The following is a 26,964-nucleotide window of genomic DNA, read 5'->3' as shown; positions in this document are numbered from 1 at the left end:
GACAGTGGGGAAAATCTTGAGGATAAAAGTCTCAGGCAGACACTATACTTGAGCATACATAAAAAAGCATTTTTCCCCCATTGGCATAATGGATCAAAATTCTAGATCAGGAAGAGACAGTTTAGCAAAAAGAAATATAAGAAGGCAGGATAGATGATTCAGGGGTTAAAAGTGATTCCTGTGGTTCCTCCTAGGTATGATGGCCTGGGTTTGATCCTCAACCCCAACATGGTAAAAGAAGAAAACCAACCCCTCCAAGTTTCTTGACTCCAAAAAACTCACATGCTGTGGCATGTGCACACTCACACACATATGCATATGTACACACATGTATATACGCAATAAATATAAAAAAAACAATGAAAAGGATAAGAACAACAAAATAAATACAATGTAGCTAAATTTGGGAAAGAAGCAATGTGATTAAGAAAAAGGCAGAAAGATCACATGACTGAGACAGGGTCCGTGTCTTTGTTATTAACACATGAGCAATAATACTACAATTAGAAGCATTGACACAGGAAGAAAGAGATGCAGAATGGGTTGACTGGAAGAAAGTCTATTTTATGCTCTGAATGATCACTTTGAAGAGACTGATTAAAAATAATAATGATTCCACCCTTCCCTGAAGGTTCCCTGAGATCTTGATGTGATTTTTTTTAAATGGGCAAATGGATGAGAGAAGTAATGTTGGGGGTGGGGGTGCTTCCCAGGAGAAGTGTTGTGGATGTTCATAGTACAGTGGCTTAGCATCCTGCTAAAAACACAGATGAGCATGAACCATAAACTTACACTTATCAAAGAAGCCTGTGCAACCAAGTTAAATTCTAACATTATTTCATGTGATTAAAAAAACAGAAATACAAAATTTAGATTAAGTCCTAGAAGCTATTGTCTCATAGAAAATTATAGAAGTATTTGATTATTTCATGGGTAATTCAATAATTCAAACAATAATCATAATGGTGTAAATTACAATAGTTTTGTTTATTTAAGCATATACATTTTCCACATTTTATACAATGCTAAAAATACTTAAATACTAAGAAAAAGTGAGAGCAATTAAAAAAAAGAACCTTTCCTCAAGCAGTTAAACTAGTAGTCCTGGACACAGGGGAAACTGAGATCTCATTGCAGATCTGTATTGTGTAGATTTAGATCTTCATCTGCTTGCCGATAAAATAAGATAGTTTTTGTTAGTTTGCTTTTTTGGGGGGTTTATTTTTGAGAGATCTAAGAGTCATTTGAAAATTTGAAAGCACTAAAATGTAATGTATTTAGCAGGGAAAAACATTTTTTAAAAAAAAAAAATTATGCCAAGCCTTGAAATGAGGCTCTTGAAGCAATGGCCCAAACACAAGGAGGAAAACAAAGACTATCCCTGAGATACGTTGTGGTGTCCCTGTAAGACAGTATCTTTTTTCCGTTACCTCCCTTCCTTAGACTCAGGCCAGTTCCTTTCCTTCTATAGTTGACTACTGAGAAACTTCGTATTTGGTACTTCCTCAGTTTTTAATCTTCTTTTCTTTCCCCCCCATTTTCTCACACCCATGGTAGTGACATCACCACCATTATCTTAACAGCCAACTAAATCTAGAGTCACTGTGTGTCCTGTAAAAGGAAATCTTTTCAGTGACATATCCTGTGTCTGTGTTCTCACATGTACAACCTACCATTGAGCCACCGGGAGTCATGCTGCTCCGTCCTGATGGGGTGATGGTGCCCTAATGTTCTGAAGATAGCGAAGTCTCGTCCCATGAAATCCGCAGCAGTTCCAGAGTACAGCTCACCATCTGTATTTTGGCAAAGAAAAAACAAGCACATGTTAATTGAAGGGAGGCAAGAAAAGCAAAGCAGCAATAATATAATTTTCATGTTACTACAAATGTTATTTCTGTCATTATGCAAAACTATTTGTATTTCTTCCTTGTGTCCTGAAAAAAGGTGTCTATATAAAATGAACATTCCTGTGTTAGTCATTCAGGAAATAAGCATAAAGTCTGATTCAGTGAACATAGATAACATGAAATTTTTGTATTTTTATCATTGATAAACTTATAAAATTCAAGAGCTAAAAATTATATTCATTGAATAGTTTGCCTTTACATTGGTGAGCCTCTTATGACTCAAATATGTGCCGCGCCAACCCTGACCAGCAGGAATTAAGACACGGAGCAACAGGTTCCTTCTCACAGCAGTTTACTCAGGATACTTACCAGTTGGTAGTCAAGATGGTGATCCCGCGATCCCTTCCCGGGTTCAGCTTATAAACCCTGCCAGGAGCCCATGAACTCATGCCACGTATCATCTCTCCATAGGCTTGTGACGCTTGCATAAGATCAGGCCACCTTGAAGCACAGCCTTCACACCTAATAAGGACTTGTTTATCACTCGGCCCTCGGGTGGCCATCGCCATCTTGGGGCGAGGTTCTTATGGCGCCTAACACAAATAATCTTATTTTGCAGGGTGAAATATATGAAAACACCATTGCATAACTTATTTTAATGGTAATTTAATGTTTGGTGTACTATTTTCCACTAGAACTGATTCACAATATTTTTTTGTAACAAGTAATATTTTTCTTGAAAGTTTTTCGTGATTTTTTTAAATTTAATTTTTTCACTGGTGCACTGGTGTGTGTGTGTGTTTCCCTGTAGATAGGTACTCATTTCTGTAAGTGTGTGGAGGTCCAAAGTTGACCTCTGATGGTGTTCTCCATTCCTTTTCACTTTGCCCTTACAGAGGAGTCTCCAGAACCTAGAATTTACTAGTTCCTAAAGACTGAGCTAGTTGGCTTCCCTGAGTTCTTGACTCTGCTCATTGTGTGTTGAGGCTACAGGTGGACTTTGCAGCCCCGAGTACATTTTGCTGTGGGCTCTGGGGAACCCAAAATCTGGTTTCCCACTTGACTTGCTATTACTTTATCCACCCCGCTACCTCCAAAGCTTCCTTTATATTTTTGAATACATCCAGTATGGAACACATTTCAAACTGGTATAAGGCACTGTAAAGTCCAAACCTAAATCCTCAATAGGCCTTCAGATTTAACAAAGCTTTTGAAGAGTGATTCTAAATCTCAGATAGACCTTAGTGAGTTCAAGATTGTATTCCTTCTGATGTTTTGCTACAGAAACTGCCTGGACCCTCAGTCACAGTTTAATACCAGCAGAGTCATTACCAGGAGTTAAAAACACAAAGCCCAGATGGAACAGGAGGACCAGACAGAAAAGTTACATTAGCTGACTATTCTGTGCTTTCCAGGCAGCCACCTCTGTCTGGATGTCTCCGAATGGTCAGTTCTGTAGACATCCCAGAGAGAAAAGTAACATCGCCCCTGTTTACAGTTCAGGAAGGCCAAGGTTTTTGGCTTAATGGTTAAGGAGCCAGGGTGAAAGTTCAAATCCAGGCCCCTGCTTAATTCTAAGGCTACTATGCTAAGACATATAGACCTTTCAATGAAATGAAGTTTGCCAAATTTATGTTTTCTGTCACTGAGACAGAAAGCATCTCGTAGTCTCTCTTCTAGATAACATGTAATTGCCAAACTACTTTAAGTGAATCACTGCATTTATGAAGCAAAATAACTAAAGTGGTAGTATATGTTTCTACAAATAACAATCATTAAAAAGACATTAATAATATTTTTTTGATTATTACGATGGGCTAATGTTCTTGTAATAATTAACTTGAAAATAGTCACCAATTAAAGAGATCATAGAGAGACAAGTTAAATGTTTATCATTCTCCATATACTTCTTTATTAGATAAATATAAAATTATATGTCAGTCCTCAGAAATAAATACTTTGGGGATATTTAACTAATATCATTATTTATATGTTATTCTTTACTTATATATCCAGTTTTCACTCACAAATGCTTTGTAACAAAACAGATATTCTCAGTGATCTAACCCAATCAGCCTCGTCAGTGGAATTTTGCCTTTCTGAAGTTCTCTTTGTTATATGTTTTGTTTGTTTGTTTGTTTGTTTGTTTGTTTGTTTTAGACAGGGATTCACTATGAACCCCTGGATGGCCTAGAACTCCTGTTGACCAGACTGGTCTCAAAGTCAGAGATCTATTTGCTTCTATCTCAAGACTCCTGGGATTAAAGGTGTATGTTTAGCTTTCTGAACTGTCTTATGGACTTTCAAGAGTCCAAAAACATTGCAGAATAAGTGGAGGAAAAAAAATCTTTTTAAAACTGCCTTTCTTGTTTTTTTTTTTCTTTTTTTTAATGAACTTTAAAATTGATTATTTGGTATAGATTGCTGTGACTCAAAGTAACCAAAATGTTGGTTAGACAGTAATTTGTTACCATCTACTAATTAAACTAATAATACATTAAAAGTACTCACAAATAACTCTATGTATGGTATCTTTGGAATTCCAAAATACCTTGTTCTTTCCTACTTAATTAATTAATTACTTGTAAATATGAGTTATTCTCATAAATTACGATAGAGTGCTATTTTGCCAGACAGAAACCTAGAACTACAAAGAAGGTACTCACTCATTTTAGAGGCTTTCTGGAATACTTGAATGCTTATAAGTCCTTATAACTTATCTATATTTAAGCATTTTAATATTTTCATGAAAATCAATACTATAAACCTTAACAAGTTATCGGTAGATACGTATTACAGTTTTCTTGTTATCAGTGAGAACAAGAGGACGGTGGTTAAAACTGTATATGACAAGCTGGAGTTGTGGTCCTGCCACAACCCCTATGAGTGGACTTCTTGTGCTCTCTTTTCTTGAAATTTCCAAAGCATAAAATTATTTTTTTGTCATTTGCTGTTGTTACGTTGTAAAACTAAAACTGCAAGATGAGGAACTGAGCTAATGTCAGCTAATCACACCCAACAGGATCCTGCATCCCACATGGAAAATTATCTAATGCCATGATATAGAGGTTTGATTGCTTGCTATGCATTGTAATGCTAAATTCTGTCTAGGCCTACAAGGGAATTCACACATTTACAAGCTTTTGTTGTACAAGACTTTTTCCTTCATTTAAAACTATTGATTTTAAATGGTTACAGCCAATTATTGGAGGGATTAGAGATAGCTGGATTCTGAGTTACATGTTTGATTGTGGAGAAGAGAGGAGACCACAGGGAGAGAGAAGAGAAGGGGTTTTGAGGGAAGGTGTACCATGAGCTCATGCTCAGGGGAAACATCAAGTATTTGGGGAATACCGTTGGGGAGATAGCCATGCCAGTAGTTTGAAAAGTAGATTAGGAGTTACCTCCATTAAATGTCAAAGCCAAATAAAATAATTATAGTCTGAGTCTCATTTATTTGTAAGCTAGTCAGGGATAAGCATAAACTGGTTGTACTACATCCTGATCACTCTTTTGTCCAGCTCCTCCTAATTAAAAATAAATGAAGTACACAATTACAAATTGTAACAAACTACTTTGGCTGTAGGAAGGTGCTTGGATCTTTTTCATGCTAGCTGGGTTATATAGGCTTACTTCTTGTGTTTACTGTCATACAAGAATGAAAAAAACTCAGCATCAGAAAAAGAGTGAGGAGGAGAGACTAATATTCTTCCAATTTTTCCAACAGATAGGAAGATTGTTTGGACAAAGCAAAAGAACTCAATGTTTTTAACTAAGAAGGTAACTAAATTTAAAAAGTGAATTTTAAACAAATGAGTGGTTGAGGTTTAGGGATCACTTGCCTGTAGCCATGGAAAATCACCTTTCACCCAAATATTGCTTTTTGCCAGAGAATAAGTTTTGGGGGGATGGATCATTTCAGATAATTGTGAGGTATTTCAGGGCATAATCTCTTTGGATCTATTCATGGTCAATAGCTGTTTTATGCTTTCAGCCTTAGATACAATTCCCTGCTGAGATTTCTATGAGGATCTTATTATAGGTGATGGTTATATAGAAGATACAACATTATTATTTTGGCCGATAGTCTCAGTGGCAAAATGCCCTATTCTTACTTTCTGGTTGATGCTAAGCAGACATATAATACCAACCCTTGTCTCTGCTAGTTAATACCTTTTTGGACATTCCCAGCATGTACTGCAGTTGTGCCATAGTCTGTGAATTTTTAAAATGATCTAGGTAGTTTTGAGTTTACATAATGCCCAACAGCTTATGCCCAACAGAACAGATAAGTCTAACGGTGAAACAAAACTGAAGTTTTTTCATTTCTAGGTCATTTATGAAGTAATCAAATTACATGTTGATTATTCTTGATGATAGTGTTAATATGCATTTTAATCTATGCTATTGGAAATATGAAATATATATATATATATATATATATATATATATATATAATGAAGATATATTCTGTTTTGAATGATATTACTCTTGATATGTACCCTTGAGCTCTCTCTGTACAACAAGTCACTAATAAAAGATGGAATGTGTCCAATTTTGTTACATTGATGGTAAAATAATATACTCAAGGATTGGACACTGTCTAACCAGCAAGAATGTAAAGCATCTGTGCAAAGAAATACACATGGAAAGGTTGATGGCTCAGAAACAGTCCATCAGACGATGATACACAGTGCTGACAGATATAACTAAACTATCTAAAAGACTCCAAATACCAGGAGGACTATTTGAGTATATGTCCATCCTGTCTTAGTGGTGACCTTTTAAAACGGTGTCTAAAGGAAGCATAATTTACTGGGATGAATGAAAACAGCTCTGTGACCTCCACATCCACCACAGCTGACTTCCCTGAGAAGCTCGTATTAAAAACAAAGCTTCACACGCAGTACCAGAGTCGCTGTTAACAAGCTCAACATGAAGTAACAATGTGGCTTAGATCAGCTAATGTCTTGGATTACAATTCCTACGAAGGGCGTGGTGAGGTGAAACTGAAGAAGGAAAAATAAATTTCCTGATGAAATTGCAGCCTTTCTGGCACAGGTGAGGAGGGTGACATGAATGTGTACGAGTATCAAAGAAATGAAAAGACCAGGCTATTAAGTTGTTAACACCTTAAGCAAATTCTACTCGCAGAGGAGTGGGTAATAAGAAACAGAAGAAGAAAAAAAGTTTATCTCTTTCCTTTTCTATTCCTGACCTGTACTACAGGAATGAGACCCAGGGTACAGTGGTATCACACAAGGAAAATTCGGTATCTTACCTCCTTATGGACCACTGTCTAGATAGCAACACATGTATTCCAGATTTGCTCTATAGGTTGTTCTTATAGAGCTGATAGTTTTCTGTGATGATGTGTTCACATGGCACATTTTTAAAACATAAAACTTATAAGGCTGTGCTTCCTGGCTTCTTCATGGACAACTATTATTACTAGTTTTGTCTGGTCCTACCTCACGTACCTTCAGCAATGCACAAACACTCAAGTGGCCGCTCTCTCCATTACACCACAGGATTTAACTCTCTCGAGAAGCTGGTGGAATTCACCAAGCATACTATTTTATATATTTTATATAGCAGGGAACTGAGGGCAGAGAGGTTCAAATAATGTTCTTAGTTATATCTAATCATGGTAGGGAGTACCTTTTTGTTTCTAATCCCCACTGAGAGTGTATTTTAATGCCAAATTATGTTCTTTCTTGAGGCAAGGCAGAGTTCCAGCTTAAAGCAGCACCCCTTCCTGATGGAATATTTCTAAATTATTAGTTCTGCATTTCCTGTAAGAGATTTCACTGAGAAATCACAACTGCTCTCAAGTTAGCCATTCCTTCATATCACGAAAATGTGAGTTACTATTTAATTAGTGTGGAAAGTACTAGATTTTATTCCTGTGCTCTGTTCACACCTGGTATTTATACTGAGCAGGGGAACAAATGCTATCTTTAATAAGGATATTTTTAACAAAGTCAAAAAATACTTGCAGGTGAAGGAACTAAGAGATATTTTAAAAATAAATTCTGCCATACATCCATTATTTTCAAAGTTTGAAAAATTAACTTTATTAAGGTGACTCAAAATTTTAGATCATGTAATTGTATTTGGGCATTTTTGGTAGCTATGCCTTTGTCAAGGGAAAAATCTAGTTGTCTGTAGCCAACATTTAAAAACCCATGACATTTTGCAGAGAGGTTACTAAACTTTGGTGGTTTGTATAAACTCCATTTTTAAGTGTCTATTGACTTTTAACATTTTCTGTTGGTTAAACAGCTTCATACTGCCATTGCAAGTAATAAATACCATCTGCAAAGTATAATATCTTCTGCTAAGATAAATTCAAAGATGTTTTGAGTGAAACTTAGATTTGGAGAAAGAAGTTTGAAGTGCTTATACTCTAGATTCAAAAGTTTGGTTAATGAAGAAATATTTGTATTTAGAAGACCCATAAAATTAATGAGTCATATTAAAACTAAAAGTCATATCAAAGGAAAATACCTAAAAAGTCAATAAAGAGAATTTTATATACTGTGAGAAGGAGTATTTGTAATACACACCTAAAACAAACAGCCACAGAAAAATGTTACAGCTCTTGACTTAAAATGGCGTTGCACGGGAGGGGATGATGGGCCAGAAGATAAGTAACTAGCCAGCAGTCTGTCCACCCCAGGTCAATCCCCACAGCTCACAACTCCCACAACTTGTCCTCTGACTTCCACATGCCGTCTATGCTGTTACTTCACTGGTGTCCCCAACACACAAAATTGATGAATAAATATTCAAACATTTAAAATTTGTCATTGATTCTAAGGGATTTTACCAAATATGGAAGGGGCCATAGTTATTCCTTCCTCTTGTTTTTATAACTGATTCAGAAATTAACTTATTTTGTTTTATGGATAATGACTTCATTACTCTGAAAGTTTCTGGCCACATTTTGCGGTAGTGGGTATCTGAGGTCTGGAGGCTCATGGAAAGCGTGCATTTCTGAAAGGTCTCTTGTTCTTTCTCAGCCACATATTGTCTTGCTGAACTTCTCTCTTTCCCTTTTCCTTTTCAGCAACCTATACATCTTTTTCAAAGAAACCCTAATATAAAACCAAACTTTGGAGTTTCTCTTTCTTTGTGGACTTTGTGTGGTTGCATACCATAGGAGCTATGTAATACCAACTGTCATCATCCTTTCTCACTGGAATAATAAAATAAATAAGCAAATCCCTTCTGAGGAGCATACCACAAGCTAACACAGCATTAGGCACATTTTTACAGACTGCTTTTTGAATAATATTTCTCATTTTTAGTGTGCAATTTAAATAAATACAGATTACAAGTTAGAACAAGGTAAGATTCCTCTTCATTGTTTAAGACAACTTTTGAATTTCAGTATGTATGCATGAGGAAGGCATCCATGTGTACATTAGGTTACCCATGGACAGAGAAACTATAAGTTTGCTGAAGTATGCAGCTTTTCTTCAGGTTTGAAAAGTTTTTAAAATGCTTTATAAAAGAATCAACTGGGTTAGAATTCTCTAGATAGAAAGGCTATAAAAGAAATAATTTATATTGCAATGTTTTATTCTAAAGGGAGATAAGATTAGTGGTAAACACTGGACAATAGTGGACATGTATCTCTGTGGTTAATGCAGTTGTTTATATAACTATAAAGTTTTATTTTTGTGAGTATAAAATAAAACTTTTTATAAAATGTTTTCTTTTTATTTACAAAAGAAACATTGAAAAGCCTTCTAGACTTACAAGAAACAAGCTAAGCACTAACTTACTTTAAAAATTCAATTCAACTTTGATGTTTCAAAACTTTTATTATTTTTAAACTTTCCATTTTATGTAAATGGAAGAAGTACAAAAATATAATGTGTGGAAGGTTGTTGGTATGTTCAAAACTAAAAAAAAAAAAAAAAAGGTAGAAAGAATGAAAAGTCTTAAAAGGGAAGAAGAAACAAGTAGAGGGAGGCCAAGTGAAGAGGAATACACTGCAAGATTCCTTTCTTTAAGCTTGTATTTAGTTAAGCCCAGTATTCAGATATTTAAAAGTCCATCTAAACAGTTTTCACCTTTCAATGCACACTAACACTCCGACTTCATCCCCCTCTTTAACCTTTGCACTGTTAAGTATTCTCTAGTCCTCTGCAGCAGAGGAAAACAAGAAAAAACCAGAGAAGAGACGATAAACATAAAGGAAAAATGAAGTCACCTACACCGTTATGTTAGTGTTTAGGCAAAGAAGACGCTAAAGCAGAGAACATATGACAGAATGTTTTCCTTAGGCTCACACATATGACAAGATACTCCAGTGAGTCAAAGAAAATACCACAAGGACGTCTCTGCCAACTAGCCTACCCCTTGGCTTCATCTTGTGGACAAAACTGTCCAAATGTTGAAACAGTAGTGTCTTGAAGTGCAACTTTCATGATACACTAAATGCTGTTCTTTCTTAACCATATCTCAAAATGTTTACTCTAGTTTTTCATGAAATGAAAATAAAAAACATTCTTAAAAATAAAAAAATTAAACTTCAACCAAGGAAGTACAATGCTTCAGCCAACTATTCTAAAGGTACAGTTAAACTGTTTTCCCGAGTATGATTCAATTTGAGTAGGGCAAACACCAGTTGACAATTAGTGATTTATTTTTCCATTTAAAAAAAAACGTATTTGTGAACATCACAGGTGATGTTCTCCTCCTGACAGTATTAACAAATAAGATTAAATATCTTGGCAGGTTAAAATAATAGGGCACCTTGTTATTAGTTATAATAGATTCACTATTTAAGCAATTGGTGGCTACATACCTATTAGAAGAGAGGCAGTCAGTAGTTTGGGGTCATAAGGACTCTTCCCACGACCGTTTTCAAAATGTGAGTCCTGCAGTTTAAAAATATTGTCCTGAAGAATAAAACAAGAGAACTATTTTATTCATTTATAAAAGAAGCATTTTTAAACATGTCAGTAAATCAAAGAGAAGTTGAGTATTCACATCAGCGTGGAGTACATTAATTTGTATAAACTTTAGAGATGACAAAATAAATTAAATGGATTGAAAGAGCTAATCCTAGCATACTAGCCAAATAGCTACTTAGTTTGATGAATTTGTTTTTTAATCTGTGAGCATGCTGTAACTAAAAGGATACAAATGAAGGCCAATGAGCAGGATTCGTTATTGTAGGATTAGGATGGTCATTTAATGTTTTGTGTGTGCCAAGCACATGTATGTCATATGCAAATGGCTTTTGGAGAAACAAGATTTAGATGTACACGAAGCAACTCATTTACTTTTTCATATAGAAGAAAATAACAGATTACATTTCTAGACCATTTCTATCTGATTTTTGGTATATGCAATCCATTAAAAAGTATTTAGCTAGAGCCATTTCCCTACTCTTTTCTCCATGCAATTTGTATGCTTCTCCTGTAAATTTCTGACACTTCATTAACTAGCAAGGGACATGAAACCATCCTTGTCTCTTTCAAGGGAACCACTGTACTTTCCACAGAGTTTGCCTGAGGGGTGGCATCAAGAGAACAGTGAACATATTTTTTATTGTTTATTTTATTTACATTTCAAATATTATCCCCCTTTCCAGTTAAACTCCTATCCCCTCTTCTATCACCCCTGTTTCTATGAACCCACCCACGTAGCCCCTCCCACCTCACTGCCCTAGCATTCCCCTACGCTGGGTCATCTTCACCAAGTCTCCACAGGAACAAGGGCCTCCCCTCCCAGTGATGCCAGATAAGGTCATCCTCTGCTACATATGGAGCTAGAGCCATGGGTCCCCCATATATACTCTTTGGTTGGTGGTTTAGTCCCTGGGGCTGCTGGGTGGGGGGAGGTCTGGCTGATTGATATTGTTGTTCTTCCTGTGTGGTAGGTCATCTCTTTTGGGAGATCGAGTACCCAGACACAAGAATAAACTTTTAACTGCACAAAAGTATGCTCATGGCACTGGGTATACCAGGGAAGCATGATAACAAAAGCCCTAGAAGTAGGTTTTAGACTCACGGCTAAGAACCCTCTGTCTCAATGTATATTGCTAGGGATATGTGACAGGTGAGTAAACTCAGGAGCCTTTCTGGCACTGGAATACACAGGTGACCTGGGCATTAATTACTTCAGAATATGCATGCTTTTTCCAGTAGTACATTAACATGTCCAGACTAAAATAAAATAGTGGTCTTGGCAATTTTTCTACTAATCACATAAGAGTATCTTCTAACTTACAATGACAAACAATCCATTTTATGGTCAGCAAGGATCACTTTAACACTTACTATTTCTGATGGAACTAATGGCAGAGTTTCAAGTTAGAACTCTTAGAACCCATTTTGAATTGCAGAGAATCGTGTAAGCGGAAGGAAACTAAGCTACCCTGCAGCTCTGCAATAGTGATCGTGAACTACCTGTCTTCTTCTTTCTTTTCATTGATTCAGTATTATGTATCTGCTGTCTGCTAGCAAGGATGGTGCTTTAGCTTTGTTCTGAAATTCCTACTGTGTAATAATTTATGGGTTTTCTTAAAATCTTGCAGTTATAGCGGGAATGTTGGTGATCTAGGCACCAAGCCCAGCTTGGCAAATAATCAGACTTAGATTTCATGTGGCCATACCATAACTCTGAACCTCTTGTCTAAAATCTCAATTTTAATGTAAATGTTTAACCTTACAGTATTACCAGGAAAGTGACTATTAAATTTATATAAAGAATTTTAATGCAGAAAAATAAATAGCAGGTTATTTTCCTTTTAATGCTATTCACATGATCACTCAAAGAATATGCATATTTAAAATAAGTTGCTACCCATATTGTAAAAATTTTAATGTGATATGAAAAACTAACATATTACTACTTAATTATGAGTGACAAATCACCAGAGATCTAACCTTATTTTATGTTGTATTTTTGGTACTTCAATGCTAAAAATACAACATAAAAATCATTAACTTACACTAATGAAGATACATAGAAACTTGTAAGTAATAGATTGATTTCATGTATTTTGTTGAAATTAGAAAATAGAAAAGAAAAATGTATATTTGGGAGGGTATATCTATGCTTGAGTCTATAGTACACCAATCAAATGAAATACTATTGCAATCGCTGAGTATGAGTATTGAAAGTTGGAAGAAACACTGAAACTAGTCATAGAAAAAAATAGTACAAATGCTATTGTTTCTTTTACTCATAGATCTTTTATTATTCCCTCCAATATTTTTCCAAAGTATGAAAGACATAATATCTAAGATCGTTTGTCCAAGTTAATCAAACAATGCAACTTAGATAAGCTCAACTTCCAATGTCATGTAGTATTTGATTTACAAAGTAAAAGGTTAGGTTCCAAAGGAACAGAGGTTCAGCATGTCAGTCATAGTTTAAGAGAAAAAAAAATGACCCTTGGTCATGGTAACCAATAATATGCTCAGAGCTCGCTTTCTTTTTCATTAATTTCACATATAAATATTAAGTTAATCACTCCTCCTGCTGATAAAATACCAATTCTTTAAGCATAACTGCTATTCAAATGTCTGATCATCTCCTATTAAATCTCTCTTCTCATAGGATTCTATGGTGTTGCGAACACATGCAGTTTCTTTCCAGTCCAGTGAGATGTGGTCATGGGATATATATCTACACGCTGTAGAGTGCAGTATATATAGTTACTTGCATACACACACTTGTAGTATAAAGTCTATACCCATTACATGTGGAAATGGGTCCAAAGATGCTAAAATTGGACAAAATGGCTGTTATTCCTGGCTCTGTCCTTTGCTAGCTTTGGAACTCAGGCAAGACCCAAAGCCCTTCTAAAACGCAGATTCCCCATCACAAGAGAATAAGAAAAATCTCACTTTTAATGTAAAAATGTATTGTGAAGCTATATAAAATCTATCCTAAAATATGTTTCTTTTTTTACTATAATAAAGCAATCATGTTTCATGGTTATCAAAATTTCTCATGTTATGGGGCAAATATGTTCACAAGTAAGATACCTTCGAAAATACTCATTATTCCTCTAACAGTCACAATTTTTTTTTACCAGTTAATCTTTACAATTATATACTTGACTGTGAGTAAGCACTTATATCATACAAATAATTAAATACACCGACCTCAAAGAAAGCAAATAACCTAATGTAAAAAATAGGGTATAAAAATAAACAGTAGACCTCCAGTGGATAGACAAGAGGAGGGATGGTGTTATCAACCCTCAGTCAAAATTTCTGACACAGAAGTGCTCCTGTTTAAAAGAACTGCAGGGACAAAAATGGAGAAATGAATGAGGAAAAGGTGGTCCAGTGACTGGGGCCCAACTTAGGAACTACCTAATGGGTGGACAAGGCTTGACACTATTACTGATGCTATGATGTGCTTACAGACAGGAGTTTAGCACAGCTGTCCTCTGAGAGGCCCAATCAACAGCTGACTGAGACAGACACAGATGCTTACATCCAACCATTGGACTGAAAAAGGGACCCCTGTGATTAAATTAGGGGAAGGATAGAAGAAGCTGAAGAGGAGGGCGACAGCATAGGAAGACCAGCAGTCTCAACTAACCTGGACCCCTGGGAGCTCCCAGGCACTGATCCACCCACCAGGCTGTATACCAGAGCTGGTCTGAGGCTCCTGACACATATACACCAGAAGACTGCTGGTCTGGATTTAGGGGGAGAAAATGTGCCTAATCCTCCAGAGATTTGAGACCCTAGGGAGGAGGTGGGGACACCTTCTGGTGGGGGAACATCCTCTTGGATGCAGGGGAGAGGAGGAATGGAATAAGGAATTGTGGGAGAGGGAACTGGGGGGGGAGGGGCAACGGCTGGATCATAAATAAATAAAATAAATTGAAATATAAATGAATGAGAAGTATTTTTTCAATCGTTTGCTTTCTGGTAAATGCAAATTAAAACCACTTTGAGATTTTTAACTTCCCCCAGTAATAATTGCCAAGATTAACAAAACAAATGATAGCAGATGTTAGAGATTATGTGGGGAAAGAGAAACACTCATATACTGATGGTGGAAGTGAAAACTCATAAAGCCCAATATAAAAATTCATGCGGAGGTTCCTCAAAAAGCTCTATACAAGATTTGGGGGGATGTCCCCAAAGGACACTAGATCTTACCTTGGACCATGTTCATTGCTGTTCTACTAATAATAGCAAGAAATTGGAAACATCTTAGATGCCCATCAATTAATGAATGAATAATGAAAATGTGGCTCATTTAAATAATTAAAATATTATTCCGCTTTTAAGAGAAAGGCCATCATAAAATTTTCTCTGTAACTTGATGTAACTTGATGAAGCTAGAAACAATCATCCAGAAACAGAATGCAAAACTGCCAGAACCACAAGGTTTAGGTAGCTAGTAAGAGATCTGGCCATGGGGGCGTTCTTCTAAGGAGTAGAATGCAGTATTATGAAGGGATAAAGGAGGATCACATGGGGGTGGAAGGTGGAAGGTCAGGACAGAAAGACTATGGGAAGGGATACCTAATAATAAAGGCCTTTTGTAAAGCCATATGGAAACCTAATGCTGTTGAAGCATCCAAAAATACACACAGACACACACAGACACACACAGACACACACACATACAGAGACAGACAGACACACACACACAGACACAAACACACATACAGAGACAGACAGACACATACACACAGACACACATAGAGACAGACAGACAGACACACACACACACACACAGAGAGAGACAGAGAGAGAGAGGGAGAGAGAGAGAGAGAGAGAGAGAGAGAGAGAGAGAGAGAGAGAGAGAGAGAGAGAATTTAATTTAAATAGTTTCTCTAAAATAGGGGGAGACAATGCCCCAAGTAGTCATCATATGCTATCAAATAGAATTCCCCAGTACTATGAATGGGTTATGACTTATTAAGTCATTGTATAAAGAGGTCTTTTAGACACTGTCCCAAATTTCACAGGTTACTGCCAATGCTATCAGTTCCCTCTGCAACCTGACAGTATGACCCTATTGCTAAATACACCACTTACTTATGACACCAAACTTGAAGAGATCTAGTCAGTGCTCAAGTAGAAGCTTTGATCCTTTTCAATAGATTCATTGTGCTGTAAGGCACTGTGAGTATTACCAGAAGGGAAAAAATTATTAATCTCACTCAATTAGGAGCTCTGCAAGCTATAATAATGACCATTTGTAAGACATGCTCTGTTACCGTGATAGCACAAATGTTATGTAACTCACCAACTATTTTTCCATTGGATTTAAGGCCTGCTTCATGTTATAGAATCCATACCAATATTCCTAATAAGACTATATGCCTGACACTAGACAGGTCGTGGATCCCAGGGCAAACCTGCTAATGTTATTCTGTTAACTGAGCATAGTAATGACTCCTAATGACATATTGTCAAACCATAGTTCAGTACATACCTAAACCCTCATCAGAGAAGCATCATTTGCAATAGATTATACCTCACAAAAGACCCATAACTGGACAATTCAAAGACAGCGAGGATCTTTGGAGCATTCTGACCTCAATGAGTTGTCTTTACCATAGTCTTCTCCTCAAGGCTCAGAGATCTATGCTAGAGAAGAGGTAGAGATTGTATGAGCCAAAGGTGGTGGACTACATTGGAAAGACTGCTTTCCTGATACAACAGGGCAGTTGTATTTAAGAACTCAAAGAGACTGTGACAGCATGCACAAGACCCGTACAACTTCAAGCCAGACAAACTTACAGCACAGGAAAGCAGAAGTGGGTACAAAGTTCATCCCTATCCAAGAAGCTATTTGCAAGTGCTAGATTCTGGGAGAGGGAAAATCAGAATCTTCTTCAGAAGAGCGACATTGAATATATCAACAATACTCAGGGCCTGGTTCATGGACAAGAGTAATTGGCAATACAAATAGATTGTATGTCAGTTTTTACTGTGTGTGTGTGTGTGTGTGTGTGTGTGTGTGTGTATGCACATGTTCTTTCTTTCTGTTTTTGTTTTGTTTTTTTTAAGACAAAAAACACGTAGTGGGTAGGGAGTAGGGAGGGATGTTAAAATAATTGGAAGAGTGGAAGACTATATTCAAAATACCAATATTTTAATTTTTTCAAATGCTCATTAAAATTCATCCCTCTTGAGCTGGAGAGATAGCTAAATGGCTAGGGAACACATATTGCTCTTGTGAAGAACCCAAATTCCATTTCCAGTTTCCATATCAAGCAGCCCACCTACAACTCCAGGTACAGATAATCTTATTTCTCTGGGCACCAACACCCACTTACATTTATATACTCTCTCACAAACTGACACATACACACAATTAATTAAAAAATAAAGAGATTCTTTAAGTATGTAAGAATCCCATCTAGATGTGGGATAACTTTGATATTGCTGTTTTCATTTTCTGATGAGAAGGGCCTATAAAATATATAATATTTAATCATTGTGAAAACTCTTACAATATAATTGTGTGTTAGTTTCCTTTGTATATGCAATATATTACATAGTTCATGGTTGGGCTTAATTCAAAAGGCCTTTAAGAAATCTGGTTGATAACCAATGATTTTCTTCATTGTAAGAATGTTAAATGTATCACGTATGCAAATATTGACCGGTGATCCCAAAGCCTGTGAGCATAAGAAAAGTACATAGCTGCTTCAGTTTACTTACGCCGAAATACTTACTCAGTTTTAGCAACATGTGAACTGACTGCATGGACTCTAATGGCTTTAGCAGGCACTACACAGACATCATGTAAGTTATTGTGCCATATTTTATTACACGATTGCATCAGTTTTCAACGACTATTTTTAGCTTTCAAGACTACTCGTTCCCCTTTGTCTTTCGGATTTCCTGACTGTTACTGGACTGGTGAGGTAAGGCATTAGAGGAAATAATAACCATGCTAATGTCTACTCCAAAGTCTTATAAATTAGAAACCATTGGTGACATCATGGCAATAAATCTCTTAAATCTCAATCTTGTCTAAGTAATAAATTTTGGCAATAATGTTGTAATTTAAGTTATTTTATTTAATGATTAAAACATGAATGATGTGTAAAAAATTGAAAGCAAATAAAAAACCAACTTACAAGAGGAAGAATGCACACTGTATTGGGAATTTATAAAATACTTTGTAAAAAAAAAGTACTTCATAAAATTTTAAAAGAATGTGTATTTCTTGAGCTTCCTGAGTTTCCTTTTCCCCTCTTTCAGCTTCTCACAGAATATATCATACTTCAAAGAAAATTTGATTTCACAGTCTTCCCTTACTCTGTCATGATTCTGTGATCTCTCTGAAAACCTCTCCTTCCTCCCTTCCAACCCCATCAGGACCTTTCCTTAAAGATTAATTATAGAAGTCACTTCCTAAGAGAATTCTTTATTGGTTTTTGCAAACATGTTTTATTAGCTTTCTTTGTGCATTTCTTAATTAGCAACTGCAAACGGGCAATGATTAGAACGGGAAAATCTGTGGACTTCAGTTAAGAATGAATGCAATAAGATATCACAGGAAGTATTGTGGTACACTGTGCTTTGACAAAGAAGTTCCTTTTGGGATCAAATTCATCCGGAACTTACTTTCCTTAACAGGGTGCAACTAACACTGTGCAACCATGTACAACCATGACTCATGTCTACTACTTTAATTTATATTAATTTAAAACAGGAAAACTTCCATTGCTCACTGGCATTTGTTGCATTTCAAATGGTTCACAGTCACACATGGCTTACAACTAGAGCACTGCAAAAGCTATCTTTAACAGCATCACTTTATTGCCTGAAGGAATTCTTCCTCTCAGTAGCAGAGTAGAGAGTTGGCCATTCATAGATTTTTCATGAACAGAAAAGTTGACATCAGCCCCAAATCACAGCATGTGCAAGGAAAGATCCTACTGAAAACATTAGTTCAGTAAGTTTTATTTTGTTACAGAAAGGCATTATATTACATAACTCTTAAGTCAGTACAGACAGATAAACTAACATTCACTGCTTTTCTGATTTGTCATTATTCTTCTACTTAGATTCTCAGTTTCTTAACTTCAACACAGCTAGATGCAACTTCAAAACCTAAAACTAGTTGAAAACTGATGCAACCATGTAATAAAATATAACACAATAACTTCCATGATATATGTGTGCTGCCTGCTAAAACATTTAGAGTCCATGCAATGAGTTGGGTTCATGTATTGCTAAAAATTAAGCAATAAACTTATTATTTAATGATCAGGTCATGATATATTTCATTCATACAGGTTCATTATATTTCAGTGATCTTTGCAGAGTGGGAAACAGATTCTCTCTGGAAGTTGCCTAACAATCTATTATTCATACCTTCCTTTTGCCTGTTATTTCTTTTAGCTTTAGTCTTCAATGATAACTCATTATTTTTCATTTAAAATTCTTTAGATGAAATGCATATCTTGTTATATCACTTTCATATAAAGAGTGAACTCTGTATTGTATTGAAGCCCTGTGAATGAATGAATGAATGACCAACAGTAGTGACTAGAGAAAAATAAAAATTCTATAATTCTACCATAATATATACTAAAACTAATTTTTAAGATAATGACATTGTGAGAATACAGCTGTATAACAGACACTAGCTACAACTCAAATAACAACCAGACAATAATGTGAATTTTGGAAATGTGTTTAATTTCTGAAGGTGATGTCCATTAATCTAAGTATATTATTGGTGTTTACATACTTCAAATATTACTATACTCTTGTTCTAAAAGATAAAATGTAAGAGCTATGAGTTAACTCCTAAACACTGCCAAGTTGCTATCCTTATTTTTTATCTGGGGCTGGTATTTCATCACTTCTTTATATCATGTTTATCAGTAAATACAATATGTCTCAATGTAGCGCCACCTTCATGAAGGGCTCAGCTCATTAAATTGTAGAATGTATGTCTTCCTATTTCATACCACGTTTCTCTTGTGGGTTCTACTATCCCGGTAAACCTTTTCTACCTAAATTATACTTGCTAGAATTTATTACAGGTATATCTGGGGTATAAACATGTGCTACAAGAAACTGAAAAAGCTGTTTGGACTTTATATAGATGATTTTTTGTTAATAATTGTACATATTTTTTTGTTTTTGTTTTGAAACAAGCTCTTACTATGTTGAGCTGTCAAACCCAATTCTTTCTATGTAGAACAGAGTGACTTTGAACCCATAGCAATAAGCTTGCCTCCACTTTTCATGGACTTCTTAGTACTTTTCAAGTACATAAAGGCATATGCCCCTATGCTCAGCCAAGGCATCAGTTCTTATAGGTAGTTTCACATTGCGTTTATTTTAAAGAATTTGCTAATTTATATGTTCTTAAAGTACTAGCGTAAATGTTTGTTTATGTAATAAATACACATTTAATTATTTTATGTAACATATTTATCTGAAACAAGAAAATGAGAGTTCTATTAGTTAGAATTGGAAATTACAACAATAATACCTAACTGCAATGCATTATAGTCACTATTATAAAGTTTAAAAGTGTCTGGAGGATGTTTACCAACCTTGACTATAAACTGAGAGCTCACTATGTGGTCAGCACTTGCATATAGCATTTCATACGTATTCATAAGAAAATAACTACCCCTAAACCTGCTCACTGCAGTAGATTGAAACACTGGGTCTGAAAGAATTCAAAGAATATTTCTGTTACAGAAGTGTAGATTCGTTTGACTCAATTCGTGAAAGGTGGTTTGGGGCATGTGATGAATAAGTGGCATGCTTATGTGTTTTTACACACTGGGGATAAGTGGGGGCTTCAGAGGACTCCACAGAAAGTGCTGAAGACAACAGGGAGTCAGATTATGCTATCTGAAGGAAACAGAATGGGGAAATCCCTAAAGTAAATAAATGCACTCCACATTTGAGTAATGACATGAAGTCAGGTTTGCACAAGGAAGCATATATACATATACTGAGATAAAAGAGAACAATAAATTTGGGTCCCAACTGGAAAGTTTTCTGTGCCAACAAAAGCTGTTTATTCTGGCTTTCGAAGGTGTGAGTGATAGCTCCAGTTGGATAACAATGGCATCAAAGTGGCTTGATCTTATGATGAATCCGACAGTGATGTGGGATGACATAGAGAAAAGGGAACTTGCCCCTAGGTACAGAATAACTGCCACAGCCTGGGGAGAGAAGAGCCAGGTCTCATTAAATGTTAGAACAGCTTAAAGAAGATGTGTGTGTATGTTGTGACTTGATCAAGTCACTTAGCTTATTCTTAGTTTGTGCTTCTTAATCTTTATTGCATCAAACTTCTCTTTGGGGTCTCAGGATATAGATATAAAGCATGGATATGTTTTATAAAAAGTAATAAGGGCTTATGTACCTTACCTAGCCACTGTGAAACATTCTAGGTATTTTCAGTGAAAAGAGACTATTTCTTCACAAGGTGTGAGTCTTAGTTGTGTCTTTCTGAGCTCTACAATGGTTTCTCCTGTTTCTTCTTGACTTTACCCTGCCTTCAAGTATAGATTTTCTCTGAATTCATGTACTCTGTTGTCTGTATATCTGACAAAAAATGGCTTTCCCTATTCATTCTCATTTTCTGTTACTTCATATTAAATAATTTATTTTATTTTTCTTTTCATAAATTCAGGTATTGAACTTCAGCTGCCTGAATTTCTCTCTAATCAAGTTGTTCAAACTTAGTTTCCTGCCCTTTACAAAATCTCTTTATTGTGCACTGTTATTTGAAAATCGAGAGCTATTAAGAGTCCTTGGCTCTTCAAAGGAATATATTGCTTCAGAGCAATCACTATAATAAGCTTCATAAAATTACTCTGTCAGAAATAGTTATTTAACAATATATGTTGAAGAGAGACACAAAGGAATTGTAACTTTGGTCTCTGTCACCATAGCTGAGAAATTTTAAAAGGTAACGCTATGTGAATACACAGGTATAATGTTCCCCCTGATTATAATATGCTAGGCTTGCTTTGCATTTAACTGATTTACATTCATGTCACATTACAATTTTATAATCCCTACAGTAAGGCAAGCAAAAATTTCTGCAAATAAAGATTGTGGGAAGCTAAGAAGGAAGTTGGTAAAGGGTAAGTTAAGGAAAACGTGTACCTATAAGGATTCTTGGGTACATGCATACTAATAATTCTTCTTTCCTTTTGAGTTGCTCAGTAAGGTACATAATAACTAAAATATATGTTACCTAAATGCAGATTTTGAAGCTGAAACACTTGAGCCAACTCATTCCATGAAATTATATCTTCTTTAAAAATATTACATAGCAAAATTTCCATAGAAAATTTAACCATAATGTCAGCAATATGATCATTTTTAAAAATTAAATCTATCTATAAAAAACAAAATATATTCATAAAGTATTATAACAATACACTAATGAAATACAATACTATATAATATTTATTAAAATGATTAATTTGTAATTCTCACTATACTGTGGGGTCTTCTTTTTTAATATAAAAATTGTTTCTAGAGAATTTTTATGTGGATCTATAATACAGGGACAAACAATTTCATCCAGATTCCTAGAAAAATGATACCATTCCTGTAGAGTTAATCTACATTTTGACCCCAAGAGGGCTGATGGCTCTATTTTCTTTGACTTCTATCTCTACCGTCTATGAAACTATTGTCATAACATTACAAAAACTTTACTTCTTAATTTAATCTCCAGATATTGTGAGGATTTTTGTTACTTCTTGCAATTTTAAATTTTCTTATTATTTAACCCTTATGGTAGACATACTAAGAACATTGATGCTTCTTCTTTCTGATACCTATAGTCTATATCAAGAATTGTAGGTACTATTAATTATATGTTCTATAACAAGTTTTTAAATTTCAATTAAAATGCCAAAATACCTATCTATGAAATGGAGAAATTCTTATATATATTTTTTGCAAATGTCAAGTGAATAATAGGGTATAATGGCATGGGTAGCATATGAAAATCATACAGAAATTTGGATATCAGTAGTTTTATTTATCATAAATACATTGTTAGTTGAGGCTTATGTTAGTAATCTTAGAGCCCTAAAAACTTAATGACTGAGGAAGGAGGTTGTCTATCTTGTCCACCTCCAATAAATAAATAAATAAATAAATAAATAAATAAATGGGCATTCTTGTTCTGATAGTGTAGGAATAAAGCATTTTTTTTTGTGAAAAATAATAGCCAGTATCTGCTAATCAGATTTCTTAGCATTCATCTTCAAGGTGTTTATATATATAGTTTTATATCATATTGAAATATGTGTTGCCATTATACATATAAATGTATTTGTAAATAAACAGGCAAAAAGTGACTTGTCTAGTTCATAGAACTAATTTGTAGCAAAAGCAGATAAATTCAATGCAGATTCAATAGTAGATCAACAAAATTCTCATGCTTTTTACTTGATTTATTTTTCTTGAATATACAGCATGCATACAGTGCACATATGTGTATGTTATACATATATTAGCCTATATATATGCATATGTTTACATATATAATCTAATTCTTGCAGTTCATGAAGATGTCAGATTTCTAATTAATCTTAATTGATTTTCCTCTGACACATAACAATGTACTTATTATTCATTCTCATATTGTCCTGTGTATACTTTAAAGGCAATGAGAAATGAGAAGATATTAACATCTTTATCTGTTCAAAAATACATGAAGTCACTTTGTTCCTACATTTGAGAAAAAGTAGTATCTCTTTATCTATTCTTTTCCTACCAACAACACTGCATGCCTTCGAGCTGCATTTAATGGGATTTGCCCTCTCAAACTTAAGGGATCTGAATTTATCTGGGTTCCCCACACAACCTCAGGGCCATAATTCATCTGCTTTTTGTCATCATTAAAATTAATGGTATAAACCAAAGAAAACAGAAAGCACATGTGTTCATACTTCATGCAGATTATGTTTTAATAGGAGCTTAATTTGAGTTTATGCAGATATCACATGCTTGTCATGGTATAATTATTCAACTATGAATATCTGTTAACTCCCAAGGTGTATAATAATGAAAGAAAATTTTCTATCTTGGCTAGAATGAGAAATTCCAGAACACGATCAATTTACTCTGCATAGTTTTACCACAGTGAGACCTAGTAAAGCAAGCTCAGACAGAAACAAAGAGGCAGAGAGTAAAGAAGGAACGGCCCACTTATCTTTTCATGTGGGTATTTTATATATTGACATGTGTAATCTTAACATCCTACAAAGTAACAGTGTCTATATTGCAAATTGTGGCAAATTGTGGGAATACAGTTATTAGTTTATTTTACCTCTTACATACTTCCCTCTCACATCCATGTTAAGGTAACACTGAGAAATCGTATGAACTTAAATGTAATTCTGTCAACAAAAAGAGCATATGCATTGAAGAAGAATCTGAACTTAAATCATATGTCTCCCCTCCCTCAGAGAGATGCCATCTTGAATCAGACAAGGCCAAAGGATGAACATTTTATTTATACCAAACTTTGTCTTAGTTAAAGCTTGTCATTCAAGTGTGCCACAATGATATGATAAAACTTTGTTATGCTTTTAGCAAGTAACCAAAGGCTTCAACCGTGATCATTACTGCTTTGGAAGAAATATGGCAAGAAACGAGTCTGCTGGGCTTTGGTAAAATGTAAACTTAGAAGAAACTTTGGGGATTGAAAACATCCACACGGCTTAACTTGATTATTTCATTTCTTGAACTATATTTTAATAAGAAGAAAAAGAGCAGGCTCATCACAGTGGTATTTAGAATACTGATCACGTTAATGCCAGGAAGAAGAACTGTTGGATGTCTGTACAGCTGTTTGGTAAGAGATAAAGGGAATGTTTAAACTAAGTGCATACAAAACTACAACTAATACTTCTGTTCCTTATTATTGTGCAGCAATGTAAATTATATTAAATATATGGAGACAAAACCTCAAAGGCATTGCATGAAATATTAGTTCTGTAGTTTACATTTTGGGTATTGTTTTTATTTATAACTTCTTTTCTGTGTTATATACTTTTTAGAACTAAACAGAAAGCATATATTTTTTAAAGGTACAGGTTTCTATAATTTATTGTGTAAGTAAATATTAAGGAGAGCACTTCTTGGACTTGATCTAGCCCAGAGACATAATTTATTTACTCAACATACTTTTTAAAGTTTAGATTTAATCCCAGCACTCATGAGGCAGAGGCATACCTGAGTTCAAGGCCAGCCTGGTCTACAGAATAAGTTCCAGGACAGCCTGAGCTACATAGAGAAACCCTGTCTTGAAAAAAACAAAACAAAACAAAACAAAACAAAAAAACAAAATTAAAAAAATAAAAATAAAGTTTGATTTAAATGCTGCTTCTTGAGACATGTAACTTTCTGTAGTGCAAATTTATATTCCCACTAATTGCTATATGCAGCTTCTCTTTTAGGTTTTGCTCTTATCTCCATAGCAATTCATAGGCATTTTTCATCTAGATAGTTGGCATTCAACAGATTACTTTCAAATACTAAAAGTTACAGGAAGAAAAAAAAATGTTATAGGAAGATTGGGTCATAGTCTCAAATCATAGCATGAAGCTATCCTGTGATTTATTAGTTAATGGCAGCTGAACATTTAATCCAATAAAAACTTCACTGTTTCAAAGGCATAGTTACTGTGACATCATAAATCATACTTGTACCCATTATTTCATCTGTAATTAAGCTGATTTTTGATGACCAAGGTTTTTCATATATTTTCATTATATAAGAACGTCCTAAAAAAGTAACATAGTTATGGATGATTTAACTGCTTAAATATATATAAATTTATGTCTTAATTATCTCGAATTTTTAAATAAGGAAAATACATCTTACACACATAATTAATAATGATATAATACATGCAGGATAGTCTTCCTTTTTGTTGTGTACAAGTTGTCTTGCCTTTGTGCATGGATGCATGCTACCTGCGTGCCTGGTGTCTGCAGAAACTAGAGGAGGGTTTCAGATAGCCTGAAATTAGAGATCCATACAGGTGGTTATAAGACCTTGTATATGTGCTGGGAATTGAACTTTGGTCCTCTGTATGAGTAACAAGTCCTTTAAACCACTGAGCCATTTCATCAGTTCCCAGGATAGTCATTAGACAAAATTCAGACAAAATTGAGAGTTTCCTTGTCAGCACATTAATTACCACAGAGATTCTATATCATCTGTTGAGCTAGCATTTGGTAATAAGTTACAGTCTTTTATAGTGAACACTTGAATTATTTATGTGAGTATCTTGCTCCTAAATGTCAGTTTCTGCCTAAGGAACAAGACTTCATCTTAGTTAACAGAATATAATCATACACTTGATTTTACATTTTAAATAACATACTTGATACTGAGAAATAGGCCATATGTTTAAAATTACCATTCTTCAAAAATTGACACACACACACACACACACACACACATATAGTCAAATTATATTTTCAATTAGAGAAAGCATAATAAAGTTTACAAAATTCATTTTTGTTATTTATAGTTTGTTATTTATATATTTAACATATTAATCTGTTATAGCTAAATGGATATACTTTGCTTTTAAAACATTACAATTTTGTAGGGAGCAAAATTTACAAAAAGAAAATGAAGAGAAAGGCCTGATATAAATGATAGATTGATTTAATAATCATACAAAATTTAGCAAATGATGATTTTTAGTTGTTTTCATCTAAAATGGGTCATACACTTTATTCATTTGATTCCTATATATTATATTTATCCATGTGTACTACTTAACATATCATATTTCCTAATTATGCTATTTACATTCATCTAAAAATATAAATACATAAATCTTAGCAGATAATCCTGACTGTTTAGAAAACAGAAATTTAGAATTCAATTAACAGATTGACTACCAGATTACTGCTTTAATTTCTGTTCTTTCTTGTTTTGGTTTCTTTTTACAACAGCCTTGGAACAAAGTTGAGGGTGGCTTGCATCATGGTTGCAGAAACAGAAGATTAAAAAATAGACTCTATCTGTTGAGTTCTGGGAGTACCTCCAGGTTTTCTTTAGTCTACTTCCTTCAGTGCTGAGTCATCCATAGAAGCCAATCTCTCTGCCTTCTTTGTGCCTAAACAGTG

The 26,964-nt window shown here is 34.8% G+C and overlaps 1 protein-coding gene across 4 annotated transcripts in view; it reads right to left on the bottom strand.

The window, feature by feature from the left end:
* The window catches only part of Sema3a (semaphorin 3A), a 447,300-nt gene that overhangs the window by 73,812 nt on the left and 346,524 nt on the right, over window positions 1-26,964 (bottom strand). For all 4 annotated transcript variants that reach the window (XR_013103905.1, XM_076913127.1, XM_034519468.2 and 1 more), the window contains 2 exons: window positions 10,669-10,762; window positions 1,674-1,793 (listed from right to left, as the gene is read on the bottom strand). Coding sequence is in view for 3 of the 4 variants with exons in the window: in XM_076913127.1 (XP_076769242.1) it covers window positions 1,674-1,793; window positions 10,669-10,762 (214 nt within the window). In the remaining variant the exon portion in view is untranslated. The remainder of the gene's footprint in view (window positions 1-1,673; window positions 1,794-10,668; window positions 10,763-26,964) is intronic.

The sequence above is a fragment of the Arvicanthis niloticus genome, chromosome 15, assembly GCF_011762505.2.
Source record: "Arvicanthis niloticus isolate mArvNil1 chromosome 15, mArvNil1.pat.X, whole genome shotgun sequence".
Taxonomy (NCBI): Eukaryota; Metazoa; Chordata; class Mammalia; order Rodentia; family Muridae; genus Arvicanthis; species Arvicanthis niloticus.
This window is presented reverse-complemented; position numbering and strand designations above follow the sequence as displayed.